This window comes from Amblyomma mixtum, chromosome 3 (assembly GCF_055824585.1).
Source record: "Amblyomma mixtum isolate Tamu chromosome 3, ASM5582458v1, whole genome shotgun sequence".
In the NCBI taxonomy this organism is placed as follows: Eukaryota; Metazoa; Arthropoda; class Arachnida; order Ixodida; family Ixodidae; genus Amblyomma; species Amblyomma mixtum.
This window is the reverse complement of record NC_143014.1, coordinates 389723786-389743418: the sequence shown is the minus strand read 5'-3', so window position 1 is coordinate 389743418 and position 19633 is coordinate 389723786. Positions and strand designations below refer to the sequence as shown.

At 47.9% G+C, this 19633-nt stretch overlaps 1 protein-coding gene across 8 annotated transcripts in view; it reads right to left on the bottom strand.

Moving 5' to 3' along the window:
• Positions 1–19261, bottom strand: part of LOC149357153 (papilin-like) — a 179077-nt gene extending 159816 nt beyond the window's left edge. For 7 of the 8 annotated variants that reach the window (XM_089584449.1, XM_089584453.1, XM_089584451.1 and 4 more), the window contains exon 1: positions 19086–19261. In XM_089584449.1, coding sequence (XP_089440575.1) covers positions 19086–19209 — 124 coding nt within the window. In that variant the 5' untranslated portion in view covers positions 19210–19261. The remainder of the gene's footprint in view (positions 1–19085) is intronic. The other variant, XM_089584450.1, reaches the window with a different exon arrangement.
• Between the last annotated feature and the right edge of the window lie 372 nt (positions 19262–19633).

Sequence of the window (19633 nt, the reverse complement as noted above, 5' to 3'; positions counted from 1 at the left end):
GATTTCGGTCAATTAGTTACAGTTTGCGAAGCACATGTAAAGCGGGGAGGGAGCGTAACAAATCGATTTAAGCCTGTCGCGCGACCTCCGCGACTCGCCAGTGTGAACTCACCTAGTGCTATCGATGACAAATGTGCTCCAGGGGCGATGCGTGATTCTATTTATTTTTGTTCAGAAAATACCAGGCGACCATGAATAATCACACTGCAGCAACTGCCGACACACGGGAGCAGACCGGTGCAGCTGCTGGGAGCTTGCAATCTCACTGCGGGAATTAAGAGCCGGCACGCGCCCGGTCACTGCGCCAACAATCACTCACGACGCCTCGTAACCAACTCATGCCGCCCGCTTCGAGTTAAGCACTTGACATTCGTGTTGGTGTTGTTGCCGTTCCGTTCGGATGATGTTCGGATGACGCCGCCGGGGATACTTCGGTGGCAAAAGTTTATGCGAAGGAAGTCCTCCTTCGCCGCCGCCTTGTCTTGGGGGTCTCGCCGGAAAGCGCGCACCTTCTGCGACTTAACTTTGACAGTGGTCTCCGCAACTCACCGCAAACACTTGCTCACAGTCGGTTGGGCTACGCCGACGTTTACTTCATTTCCGACGGTGTCTTGAAACCCACCGGCGGCGAAGGCGCGCACAGCACTTGCCGCTCCACTGACCGCGCACTCACCCGCACACCTCCAAGTTCAACGGCGAGTTCGTCGCACAGCCATTGTGCTCCTTCCTATGTCAAAACGTCAAAACAGCTCGTCCGGCAAGTCAAAACCGTCTTCATGCACCCTCTTACACCGTTGCTCGTGGGGCCACCGGCCATGTAAACAACCGCCATTTTCTGTCTCAAGCGGTTTGAGACCACTCGTTCCAATCCCGAAAAATCGTCTCAATCGGCTCGCATAATTAGGTAAGCAACGTCAACACTTCTGCTGCCCGTTTTATGACGTCGGCCGGTGACGCAAAAAAAACAATATGGCCGCTGGTCACTACCGACCAATAGGAACTGGGCAAATGAGACACTTTTTGAGACACTTTCCGATTGAGACGATTTCGAGCGACTCGTAATCGCGCCCCAGTAAACGCGTTGCAGTTTGCTTATCTCGGGAACCCGACATGGCGTGCCACAGCTCACGCACCTTTCGAGTTTGGCCTCAAAGCTGCCGCTTGAAAGAAATGAAGAGTAGTAAAAGCAGAACAAACGTGGGTTCGTGGTGTTTCTAAGGTTGGATAACAAATAACTCTGTCAGCTAGAGTTGTACAGGTTCTTCTTGATTTCTTCACCAACTGACAGCGCGCATCGGAGTGGTCTCGTGGGTTAAGTGTCCGTCCTTCTGCTTTGTCCGCGCTGCTTGGGAGATCATGAATTCTGGTGTGTCGGGGCAAAACTTGGAGGAAGGAAAATTAGAGGAGAGGCCGTCACGTGACATTTTGTGAAGCCGGAAACAAGCTCGGCGCCATCTTGTCCGGGCTGCCGTCATGCTGATGTTTCGCCGCCGCGCCGATTGCGCGCGCGTTTCAAAGCCAACGAAGGAGCGTGCTACCGCATGGGCACAGGCCCCCGCAGGTTTGCATGTACGGGGTAGAAGTTTTGACAAATGCCATTTGTTTGCAGTTGATGACTTTGTTGTAGAGCAGAAGCTTTTGTGTTGTAGTATATGATGTGAAAATATTGTAAATAGTCACGTTTTTCCGTATGAGTTGTTTTTTGTGAGAAAATAAATGTTTTTTATGAATGAAGTTCTCGGGATCCTGTGTGCATACGTATCTTTATATAGATATTGCAGTGAACAAAACTAACCCTACGCCTTTATTAAAGAAGAAAAATCTCTAAGGTATTGTTTAAGCGCAGGGTCTCTTTCTTTTTACCAGCGGCGTATAACACTCCCCGAAAAATACTTCTGCCTACGCCACTGGTAGTGGCTGTATTGTGAAAGAATTTTACCCATCTCCTTCGGCGCACGTGTCTACCTTGAGTTTAGAATAACCTAAGGGCGCGTGTGATCAATGAATAAGTAAAGTTGGGATCGAATAAATCGCAGGTGTAAGCAAGATGCCGGTAGAAACTACAGCGAGTGCATAAAGGTATACGCAACAATAGTCGCATATAAAATCAACGGTAGCCCCTGCATTCTTTACTGAGTATTGCATGCAATAGTCACCAGTAGCTCAGGTTTTTTTAGTCATTTCTGCAAAAATATTTTGTCAAATTTTATAAGAGCTTTGGGGAACGTTCAAAAATTGAGAGATTTCACATACCGATTGCCCGAAAGCACTTTATTTTTTCTTCTTCCTTTCTTTTTCTTTCTCTTTTTAATGCTGTGTGTCTTGGATCTCACAGTGTATTTCATGAAGCTTCCGAACAAACTATCCCACCTTAATGCATGTGTAAAGTACTCCCTTTAAACTTAAGCTTCCTGAAATGTTTTAGTATATGGCTACCCTGGAAGCCTTTCATGTACAGCTTGCTTGCACGAGACTTATATTTGAATGGTACTCTGCAACACTTTCTATTTGAGAGCATAATGATTTTTGAGTGGACAGCTGTCAAATGTGCTCACGAGGTTGTAAAAAAAAATCCTTCTTTGCTAGAATGATAGAGGTTCATGCATGAGATCCCTGAGCAAGGTTATTGATATTGGGTTGTTTGCATGCTATACTCGCATAAAAGTGTGCTGCTACTGGCCGCACTTTAATCGCGCTCTCTGGAGGATAGCACAAACCTCTCAGTTTTATGCTGAATGAGTGTGCACTTGTCTGCTTTCGGCTGAGTCGTGAACAATGCTGCCATGCATGGTCATACCCAACCTTAGTGTTCAACCTGCCTTTTAATGCAGCTCTTGCTGCTGAATGTTGCCATCTGCTTCCATTGCATATGTTTGGGAAGCTGGCTATGTCAACGTTGGCTTGTGCTGCAGCAGTGAGGGTAGGAAAAATTCTGCAGTACTTTGTTATTGGCCATAAATACTATACTTATCTTCATAGCATGTTTTCATGCGGCTGGTGATGCAAGGAATGCTTTCTCGTATACAGCAGTGAGGATGGGCAAGTATACTAAAAAGTTTGAGTTCTTGACCCTGAACGCAAAATGTAATATCATAACGTGTTGTATTGGTGGCCGTGCCAGCAATGACTTTTGATTCACAACTCCAAGAGCCACTCACGCAGGTGACAGAAACGGAGAGTGCCAAAGTGCATATAGTAGACAGCAGGGGAGGGTTTATCTGAAATTTTACACAGGATAACCATTCTGAACATATTTTTCTCAATGAAAAAAGTCCAAGAAATAAATGTTTAAAATGTAACTGCCCCTCTCCATAAATCCATCCTTTGTAGCATGGCAACATAGCATGTTTCACATATCCACAGATCTAGTATTGTGCATAATATATATTACCGTAGCTTTTCAGACTTCTAGAAGTTTAGGAGTACCCAGTGGCTGCAGTATAAGTTTCACGGTGTTGTGCATCATTTCAATGCCGTGTTTCATGTTTAATGTGCAGAGCTGCAGCTTTACGCACCGCTTTTCGCTACTTGATGAAATACTAGCTTCTAATGTCACTGCATAGTAGCACACTTTACTCGTGATGACAACACATAAAATGTAAGTTGATCTATTGTACGTAATGATCGAATGCATCAAATTTTTTTTCTTCAACATAACCACAGACATCAATGAAATTCAGCACACATGTGGGTCCTCATTTCACTAAGTACTTTTTACCCCAAAAAACAGAATCACAGGACATGGGCACAATAAACACGTGAGAAAAGGCCTCCTAATTCAGTTAGAGCTTCGCCTTTTTCGCACTTCTTGACTATGACATCAGATAGAAAAGCAACTGCAAACCTGCAACAGGAAACCGGTCTAAGCATAACGCGCGACCAGAAACACAGACTTGGCCACGATATGAACGAATACACTTGAGCCCGGCACGTCCCAGAAGCTAGAGCTCGCTAGACGCTTCAAACGTTACACGCTTGAAACAGGCGGGTAATAAAGTTTCTGCAAAGTGAGCGCAGCTGCATGCTTCCTTTAAAATATCGCCCTCCGCCCATGGCATGGCCCCCGCCGCTGACACAAGCGCAACCGCGAAAAACGAAAGCGTTGCAAGAACACGCCTAATAGCAACGAGCATTCACTGCCGATGGAAACGGCAGCGCGAATGGTACACGCCCACTGCACGCACAGGACGTGAAACGTCCGCACAATACGCCGACGACCTCTCTAGCGCACGGCGTACTGAATCACTGGTGAACGAACAGCGCGAGTGCTCCTCAGTGAGCAGCGGTAGTCTCCCGACGGCTCCGAGCAGTGACGCAGTAGACGAAATGCCCGTGCGATCGTGGTCGCCGAGCACGTTGAAATCAATGCACGCAACAACGAGAGTTTTGCAGCGAATTCCACCTGAGATATGAGTGAACGGCGCCAACGTCAGCCTGTGAGCACGACCAAGAACAAACTCGAGCAGTTGAGAAAAGTACGCCTACGACGCACCGCAAATGCTACGCCGCGACCGTCTGCTACCGCCCGGTTTGCAAGCAGCAACTACGACGCCGTTGCTAAGCTGCCCGGACTAGATGGCCTCCCGATCGCGAAAAAAACCACGTGATTTCCTCCACACTTTTCTCCCATGGTGTTGTGTGGAAAGGGCCTCTCCTCTCTTTTTCCTTCCTCCATGGGGCAAAAGAGCTGCGCGTATCCTGAACAAGAAGAACCACTAACTCGCGTCTGCTCTGTTTTTCCTAACCTTTAGTTGTTTCAATCGGCAGCTTGGCAAAGGCGCGCTAGCCGTCGCTCGTCATGTAGGGTTGCAGAAATAAGCAAACTGAAGCCGTGTTTTCAGTGAATGCGTAGAACGCAGCCACGAGCGAAACGGGGTGAAACTTGCCCGTCAAGAGTGCTCCCACTCCCGGTCGGACTAGAAAAGCTCATAAAGGGACTTTAGGTCGGACGAGAGAAAAGTCAAATCGAGCGGCGCGCCAGCTATCGTGAGCCGCCGCAAACATTCCGAGATATTGTCTCCAGCGGCCAACGCTTCGCGGCGCTGGCGTCAGTACAAGCCACGCCTCGATGAGCCCCGCTGTCGAGCGTTCGTGTTGCGTGCTGACAGCGGCGCGTATCCAAATAAAACTCAGTCACTGATCAAAACCGGCATGAAAGTTTTCATGTCATCCGTGCCTCAGGTAATATATGACTCCGACAAACGGTCCAAGCACGTGATGGCATAATAATGTACAGGAGAAGCGCGGCGTTTTCTTGTCATGCCGCTGGCTGAGAAGAGGGAAACGGCCAGCGTATCGCTAAAGCAAGGAAAGCAAATCTTCACCGCACCTCTGTTTGGTACTTAATGATTCCAGATGTCATACATCCTTTGTGACTGACTCTTATAGTACTAATCATTGCTCTCTGCCGTTTTCTTTAGCTGAGCGGCCAAAACATAAGCGCGTCCGATGTGCGCGGGGCGAAAGTAAAGGCATCTGTAGTTCGGCGCGGGGGCCCTGGCATCAAGATAAAAGTCGAAGCGATACGCCCGGGTGGCACACATTATGTAAACTGAGGTGTGCCGGCCCATCTTTGGCCTTGAAGCGGAAGTGGGCCCTCTGCGTTGGCGCCCAGGCACCACTTAGCGGCAAGCTTTCCTCCCTTTTGCTCATTATTCCTCACAGCCTTCCTGGTGCTCTCTGCGTGGTGGCGTTGCTGGAGGTTCTCATTTTCATCATCATCAGCCTGACTACGCCCACTGCAGGGCAAAGGCCTCTCCCATGTCTCTCCAATTAACCCTGTCCTGTGCCAGCCGCGGCCGCCGTATCCCCGCAAACTTCTTAATATCATCCGCCCACCTAGCATTCTGCCGCCCCGTGCTACGTTTGCCTCCTCTTTCAATCCACTCCGTTGCCCTTAAGGACGATCGGTTTCTTAATTAACGCGTCGAGAAACGCAGCCACTTGAAGCGTCAAGAACCTGTGCTGCAAGCGAACGTATGCAAAGTACCACTCACGACCACGCGCTGGGCCGTGAGAAAAATTTCATTACAATTAAGTGTTGGCCTAGTACACTTCATTACTTGCTGCAATTGCCCCTTATTAGTCTAATATGGGTCCGAATTAATCTGAGATGCAGTAATATGCATGAGAAAGGACTCACTTGTTTCACCAGCAGCTATTGTGGTCTTCAATTACCAGAACATCACAGATAAACCTGCTCAGTTTTACACGGCGCCTGGCTAATACATAGTCGTAATATTTATCACCACATATGGCTGCTCAGTTCAGAGGGGTTCTCTAATTGATTGCGGCACGTGTCGAGGTTTTAGGATCTGCTTGTCCTTATGACTTTGGTGCCTTCTTAAAGGGTGTTAGTGTACGCGTACTTCAGGTGCTCCAAATGGAGGCCTCTCTCACGACACTCTCACTGAAGTTCTTATTCTCACTGTCATGGAGTCTAATAGCCTATGAGGTTTTATATGTGGCCGATGCATTTCACATTCGGATAAGTTTTGATTAGTTGTCTGTAAGGCAAGGGGCTGTTATTTCTTCTCTTGGAATGTTCGCTAAAGAGAGAGGGAGGGGGGGGGGGGGGGGGGGCACGCCCGGATAGTGCGAAAGCATCTCATCCGCGGCGACCTAGGTTCTATGAATAGATTAGACGACTTCCACTTTGTCCTGCAGCCATGCAGTGTCGTGACCACTGTCGTAATATTTGCCCTGCAGCTCATTTACGTCTCTTTGAAGAAGCCACTTTGCTTATGAGGTGCTGAAAACACTACTGATACTTCACGTATGCTTGCCACCTTGATTGTGAATAACACAAGCGCTACAAACAGAGACACAAAGGGGGAACAAAGCGATTAGTTGCCACTGAAGGGTTTATTAAGAAGCTTCAACATATGCACACACACCCCACCAACCCAGAGCACTCACGTGTCAACCAATGAGCGGGAAACTGTTATTTGCATTCGTTACCGTGTATCTAAAAAATCTCTCTTCCGGAAAGGATGACCGATGGATCGCTAACACAAGAAGTGCCGTATTTTGATATGAATAACGCTTCCACTATCTCCCGCGTTAGTCGATGTCCATGACGGAACAGAACGGTCGTTCTCGAAAGTAACGGAGATCATTCCTTTTTTGCCTTTTTGTTGCTGCAGTTTCGACAGTGCGCCATCAAATTGCTTGACGTATCGCCCCTAACAAGGCCGTTCGCATGTTTGCCACCTTCTTACGACAAAACTAGCGGCTATGCAATCCCTGTGTGTTTGGGTTTTGTGTTCTGGGTTTTTCTTGAATTTGTAAACATTCTGGGCAACTGACAAATGGAACTGGTGAGGGCTGCGACCAGCTTTTATTCTTAGCGCTTTCGCTTCCTTAATTCATTTATCACACACGGGGTATCTTTCTTGGCATAATAAACATTTATTAACTTTAAAATGAGGGCGCTACCGCCCCTTTTATTCTGTTTGCGTATACTGTATTATAGGGAAATATGAACATAACGCACAAATGTTTTAGGACTTGTGATGCTCCGCAATAGCTGAAATGGTGGCTGTGCTCTCATATCTTAGACAATTAGTTTATAAAGCGTTTGAAAATTAAAGGGTAACGAATAATTGAAGGAAAAGGCTGGACTTTGCAGACAGAAGGGGAGTTCTCATAATTATTATGACGTGCATAAATTATGAAAAGTGCTCAGCAGCAACACACAGCATAAAAGGAGAGGAGTCATTGTACAAGGCCGCTAGCTTTAAACTAAACATTTATTTCACACGCCTGCTAAGAGCCATAGTTTCGCATGCACAGCATCTTCTATCCTTCAAGAAACCTGGGGGACCAGTATCGCAAAATAGGAGAAACAATACGGTTATCAGGAAATGTGACACGCGTGGGCACTCGGAGTGGGGAACGTTACCAAGCAGTAAAGGCACGTTCTGGGGAATCGGTGAGTGTGAGGCATTCAGGACTGAACATTTACCTCCAAAACGAAGAAAGACAGCACAGCGGTTTCTGTTGGTCCCAGGCTATGTTTGACTGAATAATGAGAACTATTTCTCATGAGAGCTAATGAGAACTCGTGTGCGCATGCCGTACTGATGCTTCTACTGTCGTGCGTAACGTTTCTCGCTGAGCTGATTAGGTGGCTAGCAGAAATAGGGTGACTATAATACTTTCGGCACTTCAAAGCCTGAGGATTGCAAAGAGAGCTAATCAATTCCAGGAAAGCGAAATAATATTGTGACGGACTAGAAGAAGACGAAGGACGAAGCGGGCAGTGGCATGGGCAGGAGCGCTCGTGCTAGGCTCGCAGCCATTAAACCATATTGTCACGTTGGTAATCAGCGGCTGAGGGTCCACAGCGGGTCAACAGACGTGCGCTTGCAGATCACTTTCACTTTCACAGACACCCACCCTTCCTCTTCTTCTTGGGAGGCGCTTCCGTCTGCACGAGCGCTGGCGTCAATATCATCGCCATCGGTCATCTAGTCCTGTATTCATCGCTTGCCGTCACGTAACAATATGTGCTGCCTGGTGGCGGTTTTTTGTGTTTCCGCGTTGCTTTAATTTCCTTTCTGCGTGCCTAGCATGTGAATTAGTATTACCATACATAAAGAAGCTCGAACTCAGGAAGCAGTAGAAAACTGGCCCTAATTTTCTTTACCTGCTAATCTCTTCAGCTGCAACTGACATCACCTGTTAACCTCGTGTAAGCATAGGAAGAGCATTCAGCAAAATAACTTGTTTAGGTACTCAAGCCCCAGCCCGGCCTAGGCCCATCAGTGCACTGGGCCGAGCCGTGCCCAGGGTCGCGCAACAAACTGCCGTACCCGGCCCGGGCTGGCCCGCGGGTCGGTTCGTGCCGGGCTATCGGGTGAGCCCGAGCCTGTGCAGTCCTCTACTCTGCATTTGTTAGAGACAAGTTCACTTTCCGCTTATTTCCGAACGGTTCTCTACTGCACAAATAATAGTCGCACATTTTCTACTTCAGTAGAAGGGTAACAAAAAGCCTGTAAAACACGAAACAATGGGCTGCACCTAGGCAGTTATTGAATGAGGCGAAACATTATCTCTGTGAAGCTGGTTCATCGGAAGTTTAGGTATGTCAGCTTCAAATGAAACGCGAGCAAGACGCTTAAAGTGGGAGCAGCAAAACTTGACTATTGCGTGGAATTGCTAATACGCCCGGCGTGTATTTGATTTTGTTTTAGTTTTTTCTCCAGCGGCTAACATTGTTGCGTTCTTGTTTTGATGCCAATGTTTTCCGGCTCGCGTGTTAGGCTGACGCTGATGGTAACTATATACGATTAGGCTACCGGCAATGTGCATTATTCGTGCGCGTTCATCTCATGCGTGACCCTAGGTAAAAACTTTTGGCTTTATTTTAGGTCAACAGGTCGCTACTGAAGAGTGGCGAAGCAATCTTCTTGTGGAAGTTGACAAATTTAAGCTATAGCTTTCTAGCACACTGATGCCCTTATGACGCATGCATGGTTCGCTCATGAGCAACCCATTTCAGGAGCTTGCGGAAAAAAAAACGACTCAGTGGCTGCAGCTACGCCTGCTACTCTTTTAACTCGGCAGCACCGCTGCATAGTCTGCGTGGGCGAAGTGCAGCGGAGGCGTTTTAGGAGCACTAACGGGCACGCTTGACAACGCAAAGCTTCCCGGAGCGACTCCGCTTACAAGTCGAGGCCATTTAAAAGACGCTCGCTTTTCAAAGGGAGGCGGGATCAGTCTTCGTCAACGCCACGACACAAATAATTGCCTCAGCTTTGCGCGCAAGTGTACGCCGACGGCTCCGTCATAAGCGGACACGCTCGTGCTTCGCCGTGCGCAAAATTAGAGGACTAAACGAGACAGCTTTCAACGGCGAAGAAACCGCCCGATTAGGGGAACTGCCTCCTGGTGGAAGTCATTAAATTTTAAAAGCAATACATTCGAATATGCAGCACTTTTTTTCCATGCAGGATAAATGTGCAACGTTCGCGTACCTGTATTCTAGTGTACGTAAAATATATTCGCTATTTTTATATTTTCGCCAGCAGAATACACGAATTCATTTGGGTGCACACCGGGTGTCCAACTTAACTTGAGCCGAGGGCTAAAAATATAAAATTGTTGGCAGCCACCTACGCACGTGAGGCTAGTTTTCTGCTTAGCAACTAATTAATTCGTCAAATTTTACCGGAAATTCTAAATAGGGAATTTAGACAATAAATATAATTCGCAGAGTTGAAGAGCACCTATAGAAATCCCCGTTCCATTATTTGCGATAACGAAAACCTCGCGTCTAACCTTTTTTCCAGCTCCGAAAAAAGACCGCGAAATAAAAAGCCCGTGGCAGGCGCATTCCCGCGCAGCAGTCGAGCTGCTGTCAGCCCCGGTTCGAACGAACGAAATCAGCTTCGGGCGCGGCTCCAGGGCCCCGCTGCAGTAGTAGGCCGTAATGATGGCCATGGTTGCTGGGCCCGCGTCAGCCACTTCGCGCGTGTGACGCTGCACGGTGCAACTAGCGCGCCGCGTTTTCGCGACGTGCGATGAAGACTACAAAGCTAGAGGAATTCAAGCGAGAGGAGCTTTACTCGTCAGTCGCTGACAAAACGAGGAAATAAAGCAGCGTATTGGAGCCTGGCCAGCTTGGCTTCGCAGCGATAGAAGCCGTGGTTGTCCTGAACGATATTAAGGTGGTTTTAAGCCTTTAATGCTTCATCGTTGTTGACAGAAGGTTGTCAGCAGAAGGTTGTCAGGAGAGGTGTGACGCTTTTCTAGTCCGATCCGAAAAAAAACTTCATGTACGATGGGATTCCATCCACCATCCTTCCGTTCAGCAAGCGTAGAAAGTTGGGCTAGTTGGCTGCTAGTGCTATTGTGAGGCATTCCAGCGGCTAAAAAGACAGGGACGAAGGTAAACGATACAGGACGAACGCGTTCGTCCTGTATCGTCTACCTTCGTCCCTGTCTTTTTAGCCGCTGGAATGTCTCACAATAGTTCCGTTCAGCAGCCGATTTTGCTAATGGCTACGCTACTTCCTGCGAACGCATATGTATACTTCTCCTTGTCTAGGACACTGGAGAGTGTTTGCAGGAAGGCGTCGAATCAGACGGATGCCCCCCAAACGCCCTCCAGTGTCTCCAGCATTTAGGATTCACAAACAATTGTGCACTTAATTATCACCTTAACCACACATCAGTGACACAAGCAGCAACACCGCGCTTAAGGCTTTCGCCTCAGCGCACTTTAGGTCAACAAAGTGCCCCCCTGAATTTTTTCATTCGGGGTGGATAATTCATGCTTGAATAGGGGTGGTATCTCGAGGCATCGGCTTTCTCGACAATCTACTTTAGTGCGCGCCGATCGGCACCAGTCGGCGCGAACCGGAGAAATATCTAAAAAGACTGCAGCCGTAAAGGTTTGCTCTACTTAAGATCGCTCAATAATGGCTTCGGCCCGAACTCGGACTCAGAATTCAGTTTTATGAATGTTATCATTTGTAGCGTACGCAAATACTAGTAGGAGTTAAGCATTACCGAAAATGACGTGTCATTGGTTGTTTGTAGATATACTTGTTTTAGGAGCAATAAGTGTTCCAGATCTTTGCCTAGATTTATTTTCTTCTGAAGGGTTATCAATCGTCGTTTGCGGCCTGTTCTTCGTGCCGAGGGTGTGGTATTGATACTTTCTTTCCGGACACATTTGATATGTCTTGAATGGATAGCTGTTTCGCGCATGCAAAATGCCTAGCTTTGAAATTGGTCATCAAATCGACGCCACTAATTCTGCTGGCAATTTCTTGGTTTAGTATTGCAGTTCGAGGCACACTAAAAGAGGTTATCCCTTCCTGTCATTACTGTTACCGTACTACGTGCAACGAGATAGGGTGGCCAATTTCGGACTCTGCGGGTAATAAACTGATTACTACTATGGTTGATCGACACTGGTAACTCCGACAGGTCATGTCTGTGTCTGCGTAGGTTATGTTCTGCCAACAATTGAAAAGTGTTCGAAGAAGCGTGCACACAGGTCACCCTCAAAACAAAAGAAAAAATTGCTGGGGTTTAGGTTTGGTTAAACCTGGTAGGTTGCGTAAGCACCCATAGCGTTCCATTCGGAATCCTCACTGGTTGTAGACGATTCGGTTTCGATAGAGGCGCGGTGCGCCCGTCTAGCAGCGTCTCGAGCGCGCCGCTTAGCAAGTCGCTGTTCGCGTTCTTCATCTGTCTCCGAAGCCCGTTGTCGTTTCCTCGCTTCGTCAAGCCGACGCAGCCTCTCTTTCTGTTTATCAGGCGGCATAATGACGGTGCAGGCAAGCAAGCGAACGCATTTTATACCCCCCCCCCCGTTCTCCAGCCTCCTCTCCACACTCCGCAGCTGGCGAGCGAGGGACTTTAAGAGCGCGGCGAGGGCAGCGCCTCCACTCGGCAGCGGCGCGGCTGCAGCTGTAGCATAGAGTAACATAAAAGTAAAGAGCGGACACTCGGGCCCTTTCGCGGCCGAGTTCGGCGCTTCCCCGTTTCCGCCAGATGGCACTGAGCGTGCAAATAAAAAAAAAGAAAAAGAGTATGGTCTTCGCATGTCTTGGCTTGCAGTGACGTGCGCTGCGCGCCTACGGCCGCAGTTACGTCAGCAACAGCGGCGTTTTTTAACTGCGTCAAGCCAACGGGCAAGCACGCCCAGGCGGCAGTGAGCGACGGACCGACGGTGTGAGCGGCTGTATTTTTTTGTGGCGTCTGCAAGCTTCGTGGGCACGTCCGTTTTGTGTACTGCTGTGGTGCTGCGACGGTTGTTTCTTCCACCCCGTGAACTGTCCAACAAGAAGCTGCAGCTGTCGGCCTTAAAGGCGGCGGCGGCTCTTCCTAAGCACTTCCAAAGAGGCAACAAAGCTGCGTCAAGGGCAGATGCCCACCATCAGATTTTGAAAGTAGAGCCTCCAAGATTCCTATTCAGCCTATCATCTCTGAGGCCAGTGCGTTTCCCCGAGTCCGCTAGGTGCGCTGTGCACAAAAGTCGGCCGCTGGGGCCTACGGGAGTGTCCGCTCTTTACTTCTATATTACTCTATGGCTGTAGTGCGCCGCGCCTCGCTCCGCCCTTCAAGGTCAAACGTGCCGCGCGGCCGCCCCGACGCCACGGGCTGAAACCTGTCGTAATATTGCTCACGCAATGAAATTTGGAGGACGCTTAAGCTTCGCCTGTAAGAGCGGAACGCGACAGCGTGTTGCAGCGCTTCCAGGGAGTCCACGGAACGCCATCCCCCGTTCGGCGCGACATCGTGACCTTTGTATAAATCAACAATTAGTTTTTTGAGGAAAGGAAATGACGCAGGATAAGTCTCACTTATCTGCATGCGCACCCGAAGAGCGCACCATACGATTTTTTTTACGCAGCCCCTGATTATAGGTCACCGGTTCGAATCCGTGCCGCGAGCTAGGCTCTAACTTAACTAGTCCGTTTATGCTGCACGAAACGCCTAATTGTATAACACCATCCGGAACATTCTGCGGCAATTTTTACGCAGTCCCCGAATATTTCCGACACGCGATGATGGATACTACTTCTACGCCGACGGCTTTTCGACCGAACGAGCTGTATATACGCTGTTGCGTCAAATCTGTAGTCCACGTAGTCATCAAGAGTAGGTGTTAGCTCATTTTTTGAATAGCTGGTCATGAAGCTTCCGCGTAACTCTATGGGAGAGCTTTGTGCGCTGCCAGCGGAGGCCGCGCCGCGGCGCTAGCGGTCGCATGGGGACCAGCGGAAATGGCGTCCGCGATTGTCAGCGATGTGACGTGCTGGCATAGTGACGAATTGACAGGGAATTCCTTTGGGTGCAGTGAGCGAGAAGCGCCGCGTTGGATCGCGACGACGAATGCCGAAGGTGTGCGGTTCGACGCACTGCCGGTTTGGCAGCGGGAAAATGTAGAAAAATGCGCCGTTGTTTGCTTCGCCGTGTGACCGTGAACGGCGCAGAGTGCTCTAATGGGCCACGCCACGGCTGCAAATGGCGGCTGCTTATATTGATTCCCAGAACGTATGCGCCAACAGAAACCATTTTGACGTGAGTGATGTCATTCCGGATATAGGCCGCTATTTGAAGTGCAATTAATTGGCTTCCTATGAAGGAATATTCTGTGAAACAACACCAAAACAAAACCACCCTGTTTGAGCAACCTATTAAAAATGCCTATATTGACTGCACACATTTTTTGCATTGTCATAATGATAATGATTGCGGGTGTGTTCCAGTGGATTGCGTGAATTATATAAAATATCTAGGTTTATAACTTGACATTGATCTCCGAGCAAGAGTGACTTAAGATACATTTGTAGCAGACTGCGCAGCGCTCCATGTTTTTGTTCACAGTTAAATCACCTCTCTGCCTATTCGTAAAACAAAAAAAAAGATCTGTTCTGCATACCGCTTCCCACAGTATGAAATTACTCGGTTAGCACATTGATCTAATAGGTGGTATTACTGTACAGATGCTATTCTAAGAAGCATGTTGAAAAATACTCCCTAATAGCATTCCTTGGCCACAGAGGTCAAAATATTTAGTTCCTTTTGTCTTCTTTCCTTTCAGAATTTCTAGAACAAGAAACAGTTGTAATTGGACGTTTTGGTATTTTGCTTTCAAGACTGAATTTGTTGCTCCAAGTGTGTTGCGCACAAGTGAACCCCGCGTTGTGTCCCAATATTCAACAAGGTTCATTAAAGCGGAGATATGTGTGTATGTCGTCTAAACTTGAAGTAATTTTCCTCATCGTCTATTTTCTGCAATGTCTAAAGCTGATGTTAAGCACTTGCTAAGAAATTCGAAATCTGTTTGTGGCGCCATAGTGTATAGGGCTTGTAACCTCCCAAACTTATCACGGCATATTTTTCTTGTTTTGTATCTTTACCTTTGACCTATCTGAAAGTTTATTGTCACTTCCTTTGCGCTCCCCATAGCTGCCGGGACTAGCGTTGCAAGCCTCCTTTTAGTTCTGGCCGGCCGTATTATCTGTGCATTCCCTCTCGTATGACTATAAAGATTATTACATTATCTACCGCCCAAATTATGAAGAAATGGAAGAAAAATGCATAACTGCTACATTATAAACGGCAATGTTGCCACATTAATAAACCAAGCATTAAAATTGATTAGTGGTGCTGAAATTTCTATGTCGCGAATTCGTGACGTTGGGTATTTGCTCCTTTTTATTGGATTGGAGGGGGGGGAGAGGTACTATTGCGAACTATGTGGAGAATCAAATCGAAGGCCTGTATTCGTAACTGAAAATGGTATAAACAGTCCTTCTTGGTTAGACAAAGGTACAGATTACATTCTTCAGCAAGGTAAACCTATCTGACCATTGCACTGTGGTCGCGTACTAAGGCGGAAGCCTTTAATGTCTCATCGTTGTAAGCAGCAGTTGTCGACAGAAAATGTCACGCTTTTCAACTGGTGGAAACAGTCGTGACGTCAGTGCACGAATTTCAAACGGGGCCAATTGTACTTTGGCTAGTAACCATGCGACCAATTGAAGGGATCGTATAGTGATGCTCCAAGTAAGTGGGACTGAGCTTAGTTAATTGCTTAATTACCCAATTAGCCTAATTAGCTTTACTAGTCAGGCCATATAAATAAATGAAACCGATTAAGAAATTGGTCGAGCTCAGGAATCGAACCCCGGTCTTCGGCGTGAGAGACGAGCATGCTATCCACTCCGCCATGTCAGCTCGATGGTTAGGAATGAACAAAGGCGCGTCTAGTGAATACGGTGTCTTCACTCACTCTCATCCTCCTCCATTCCCTTCCCGCGAGGTTTAGGTGTCCACCGACAAATGAGAGACAGATACATTTCCTTTCCTCAAAAACCAATTTACTGACGAGCGAGGCGTAGAACCGAATGGGCGATGGCGTTCTATGGACTCCTTGGCAGCGTTGCAAGACGCTGTCGCGTTCCACTCTTAGGGGCATCAGTGACCACACTTTAGGTCACAAAAAAGTGCCCCCTGAATTTTATGAGACAGTTACTGCGTAATTTCCTTTCCTCAAATACAATTTTCATTTTCTTCATTACGGCTCCTCTTTATCTATCTTCTTTAACTCCCACTTCCTCCCTTCCTCTACGGTGCGGTTCAGGTGTCCACCAAGATGACAGAGAATTACTGCGCCATTTACTTTCCTCAAAAAGCGTTGCGTTCAAAGGGCAAGGCATTGCGCTGAACGGGTGGTGTTCCGTGGACTCCCTGGTAGCACTACAACGCGCTGTCGCGTTCCACTCCTAAAAGCGAAGCTTAAGCGTCATTAATTAGCAGTTAATTAGTATTCATACATTAATCAGTAATTAACCATTAATTACTGATTTGTCATCACTTAGTAATTAGTACTCAATTATATGTGACGCCCCCGGTGCCACAGAAACAGCGAAGGTGGTGCGGAAAACGCTGCCGCCTCTACCTACTTTAGACAGTCAAAGTGCCCCCTGAATTTTTCTTCCTGTTCCTCGGCAATGTGGCGCTACAGTGCTACCGCTTCTTTTCCTGTTCACAAGCTCTTCCCCGCTATTACGAAGAAAAAACTCGGGCTTTGGCGCTGCCTGCCCCGTCATCACTGCTGGCGTCTCAATACTCAGGGATTTATCCCCTTCTAAAACACACATACGCAGTCTGAGTGCTCATCGTCGCTGTCCCTCGTTCACCCGCTCACGGTTCAAAAGAAAAAGGGTCTTCACAGCACAAATTTTAAGGCAGGCGGAACGCTCAGCTCGCTGGCCAAGGCTCCAACAAAATGAATAACCATCGCCTGGATAATTCTCGTCATATTTGGCGAGAATTATTGAGTCCTCTCCGTACAAGGAAAATAGGTGAAAGAAAGGGTGTTCGGGAGACAGAGGGTGAGATGGTACAGCTCCTTGTCTTCAAAAGTTTAATAATTCACTCTTTAACTATTACAATTAGGCGCCTAGATTCAATTAGATATTTGTAGCCAGCCGTTAGTAATAGACATATCAGTTTTTAAAATTTCGAAAACTCGATTATCCTTGGCGCTGTGGATCGACAAAATTTGGCCTAGTTACGTGCTCCGGAGGGGTTGCTTTGCCTGTATGCTTTGGATGGCGCATGTATTTTTCGCACGATGCAGCCAAATTTTGTCGAGCGACAGCAGCGAGCGTAATCGTGTTTTCAAAATTCTAAAAACTGATATGGCTATTACTAACGACCGGCTAAAGATATCTAATTGCAACTAGGCGCCTAACTCTAATAGTTGAAAAGTTAATTATTAAAAATTAGTTAACCTGCTTGCTACTTAAGACTATTCACCGGTGTTCTGGTGTCCGCCAACAATGCTAATAATATGCCGCAAAAGCCGGATTTTTACCCCAAAAAGACTATTTTTGAAAATTTCTGAGAGTGTTCGCTGAAACACCCGGTATATCTTTTGATGAAACACGCGTTCTTTAGCCTATCGGGTTCATAACAGCTTGTCCTACAAACAATATGTCAGATAAAACCCGAAATATTTGAGCAGAATCAATTTTAACGTCTTTCTTTCAACACACTCAAAGGGGGGCGAAAGCAAATTATAGCTAACTCTCGACAAACGCGAAATCTCAAGTCATTCGCTAAAAAAAAAAACGTTTCAAATATTCGGTCTCACCAGAGGCAATCTTCGAGGGCACAAGGTATGTATAAACAATTTTTGGCCCCTGACTTTATTCCATTCCGCAACAAGTGTTGCACAATGAGATATCAAGAGTTGCTCAACGTTGGCTGGCAGTCGAACAATTGCGCCCCTCTTTTTCTATACACAGCTTCTCCATAGTGGCGCATAGCATCTGCACCGGAAAGTAGTGGCTACTGGCAACATATTAATCCCGGAATTCATATACAAGCTTCTTGTGGAAATGAGTACACGGCGTGCAATGTGCTAGCACTGCGCGTTACAGGGTTGAGGTACAACTCACTCAGGTCGACTAATTTTCTCTTATTCGCACTTCTCTTCGGTATTCCCCAAAGATGGCCAGGACCTTATCTAGGAAAAGGTCATTTCGGGGAGTGCACTACATGCTTATGCTGATCGGAGATCCCTGGCACTGCGCTAGAGGTGTTGTCATCCGAATATACGCATGAACTATATTTTATGCGTTGTCGGGCACGGCTCTTCAAATATCACGTTCTGTACAGCAAAGCTCCCAACTTGAAACTTGCAGCAAATAGAGAAGTTACGTGTTCCACCTCTTGTGATATGTTATTTTTCCTTTAAAAAAAAACGCGCAGCTTCATTTTAAACTAAGGTTCATTCATTTGTGCCAATACATATTCTAAGCCCATATAAAAATCTCAATAAAAACATAGGCATGGGATCTTGATGATCCACCTCATGTGAACTCGCCTGACATCTGGGCTTAAGCGCTACCCGATGCGCTCACTGCAACCAACGCGGCAGACGTCGCTGGGATGAGGTATACACGGTAAAAGCTGTACCCTGTACCCCTGACATCAGCCCCCCGTCAAAGTAAGCGAAAACTTTTTTGCGGCAGCAGGATGCTCCAAATACTGCGGAATAAATCTTGATGCGTTGGCGGGTCTGTGCTTTCAAGCGGCTGTATGCCGATTCCATGGCGTGCAAATAACAAACTACTGTGATTGACCACGATGACACTGTTAGGCATGTGGGAGTGGTTGGGAAGGCCGGGAAGCCTCCCGCTTTTTCCGAGCTCGGGGAATGGGAACGGAACGATACTTGCGGTATTCTACTTCGCCAGAAGGATATTTGTCTGCGCTCCGGAAATACCTCAGCGGGTTTAAAGCGAGCCGCTCAACTACAACAAAACATTAGGAGCCTCTTGAGACGCTGTCGTACCTAGGTCATCCACGTCCGAGGTTCAACACAGATAAAAATCGCAGGAACTTTAAGACTGCTGTTGATCAGACTGCATTAACGCACGGAACGCCGCACAAAAGGCCTGAAGATAGCTTCGTCGTCCGAAGCTGTTTGCAGTGCGAACTAAGAAGCGCCTACGCTGGTACACATGCCGCCTGCAAGGACGCCGCAAGGCCCCGCAAATGTCGCAGCATGTGAAAGGCTTCGTTCAAGCCTTGCACACACTTACTCGTGCGAGCGTTCCGCGTGAAGCGAGTGCCGTACGCACCTGCCGGTGTCGTCGGCGCGGGCAGTATTCCAAGGCCCGTCAGTGAGGTGACAAGGAACCACGACAATGCAGCCGCAGGGGCCATGGCGTCTCAGTCGCTGCCTGCTTCGCTCTCCCACCGCCACACGCACGGACTGAGCGAATGTCACAAGGGGGCGCTCCAGCACTGTCGCGCTGAGATGTTTTGTTATCGGCTCACGCGTGCACCTTGCGCCGGATGCCCTCGCTTTGACGCGCGTTGCTGCGGCTGGACTATGACCTGTGGCTATCGGCGCTTTCCGACGACGCTGGCCGCCGCAGGCCTGCTCGGTGAATATGCCCGACTCTCGCGGTTTCAGCTGCCGCCGGAGCCATTTTGCGCTGCGTCGTCGACAGAAAAAGAGTGCGATGCTCAGCAAGGCGCAGATACCTGGGATGACATTCCGAGTGCCAAAGGCCCAGGCTGACTGTTGAGTCACAACGTACTTAAAAGGATAAGTTCTTACCGCCTCAGCATTCTTCACCGCGTA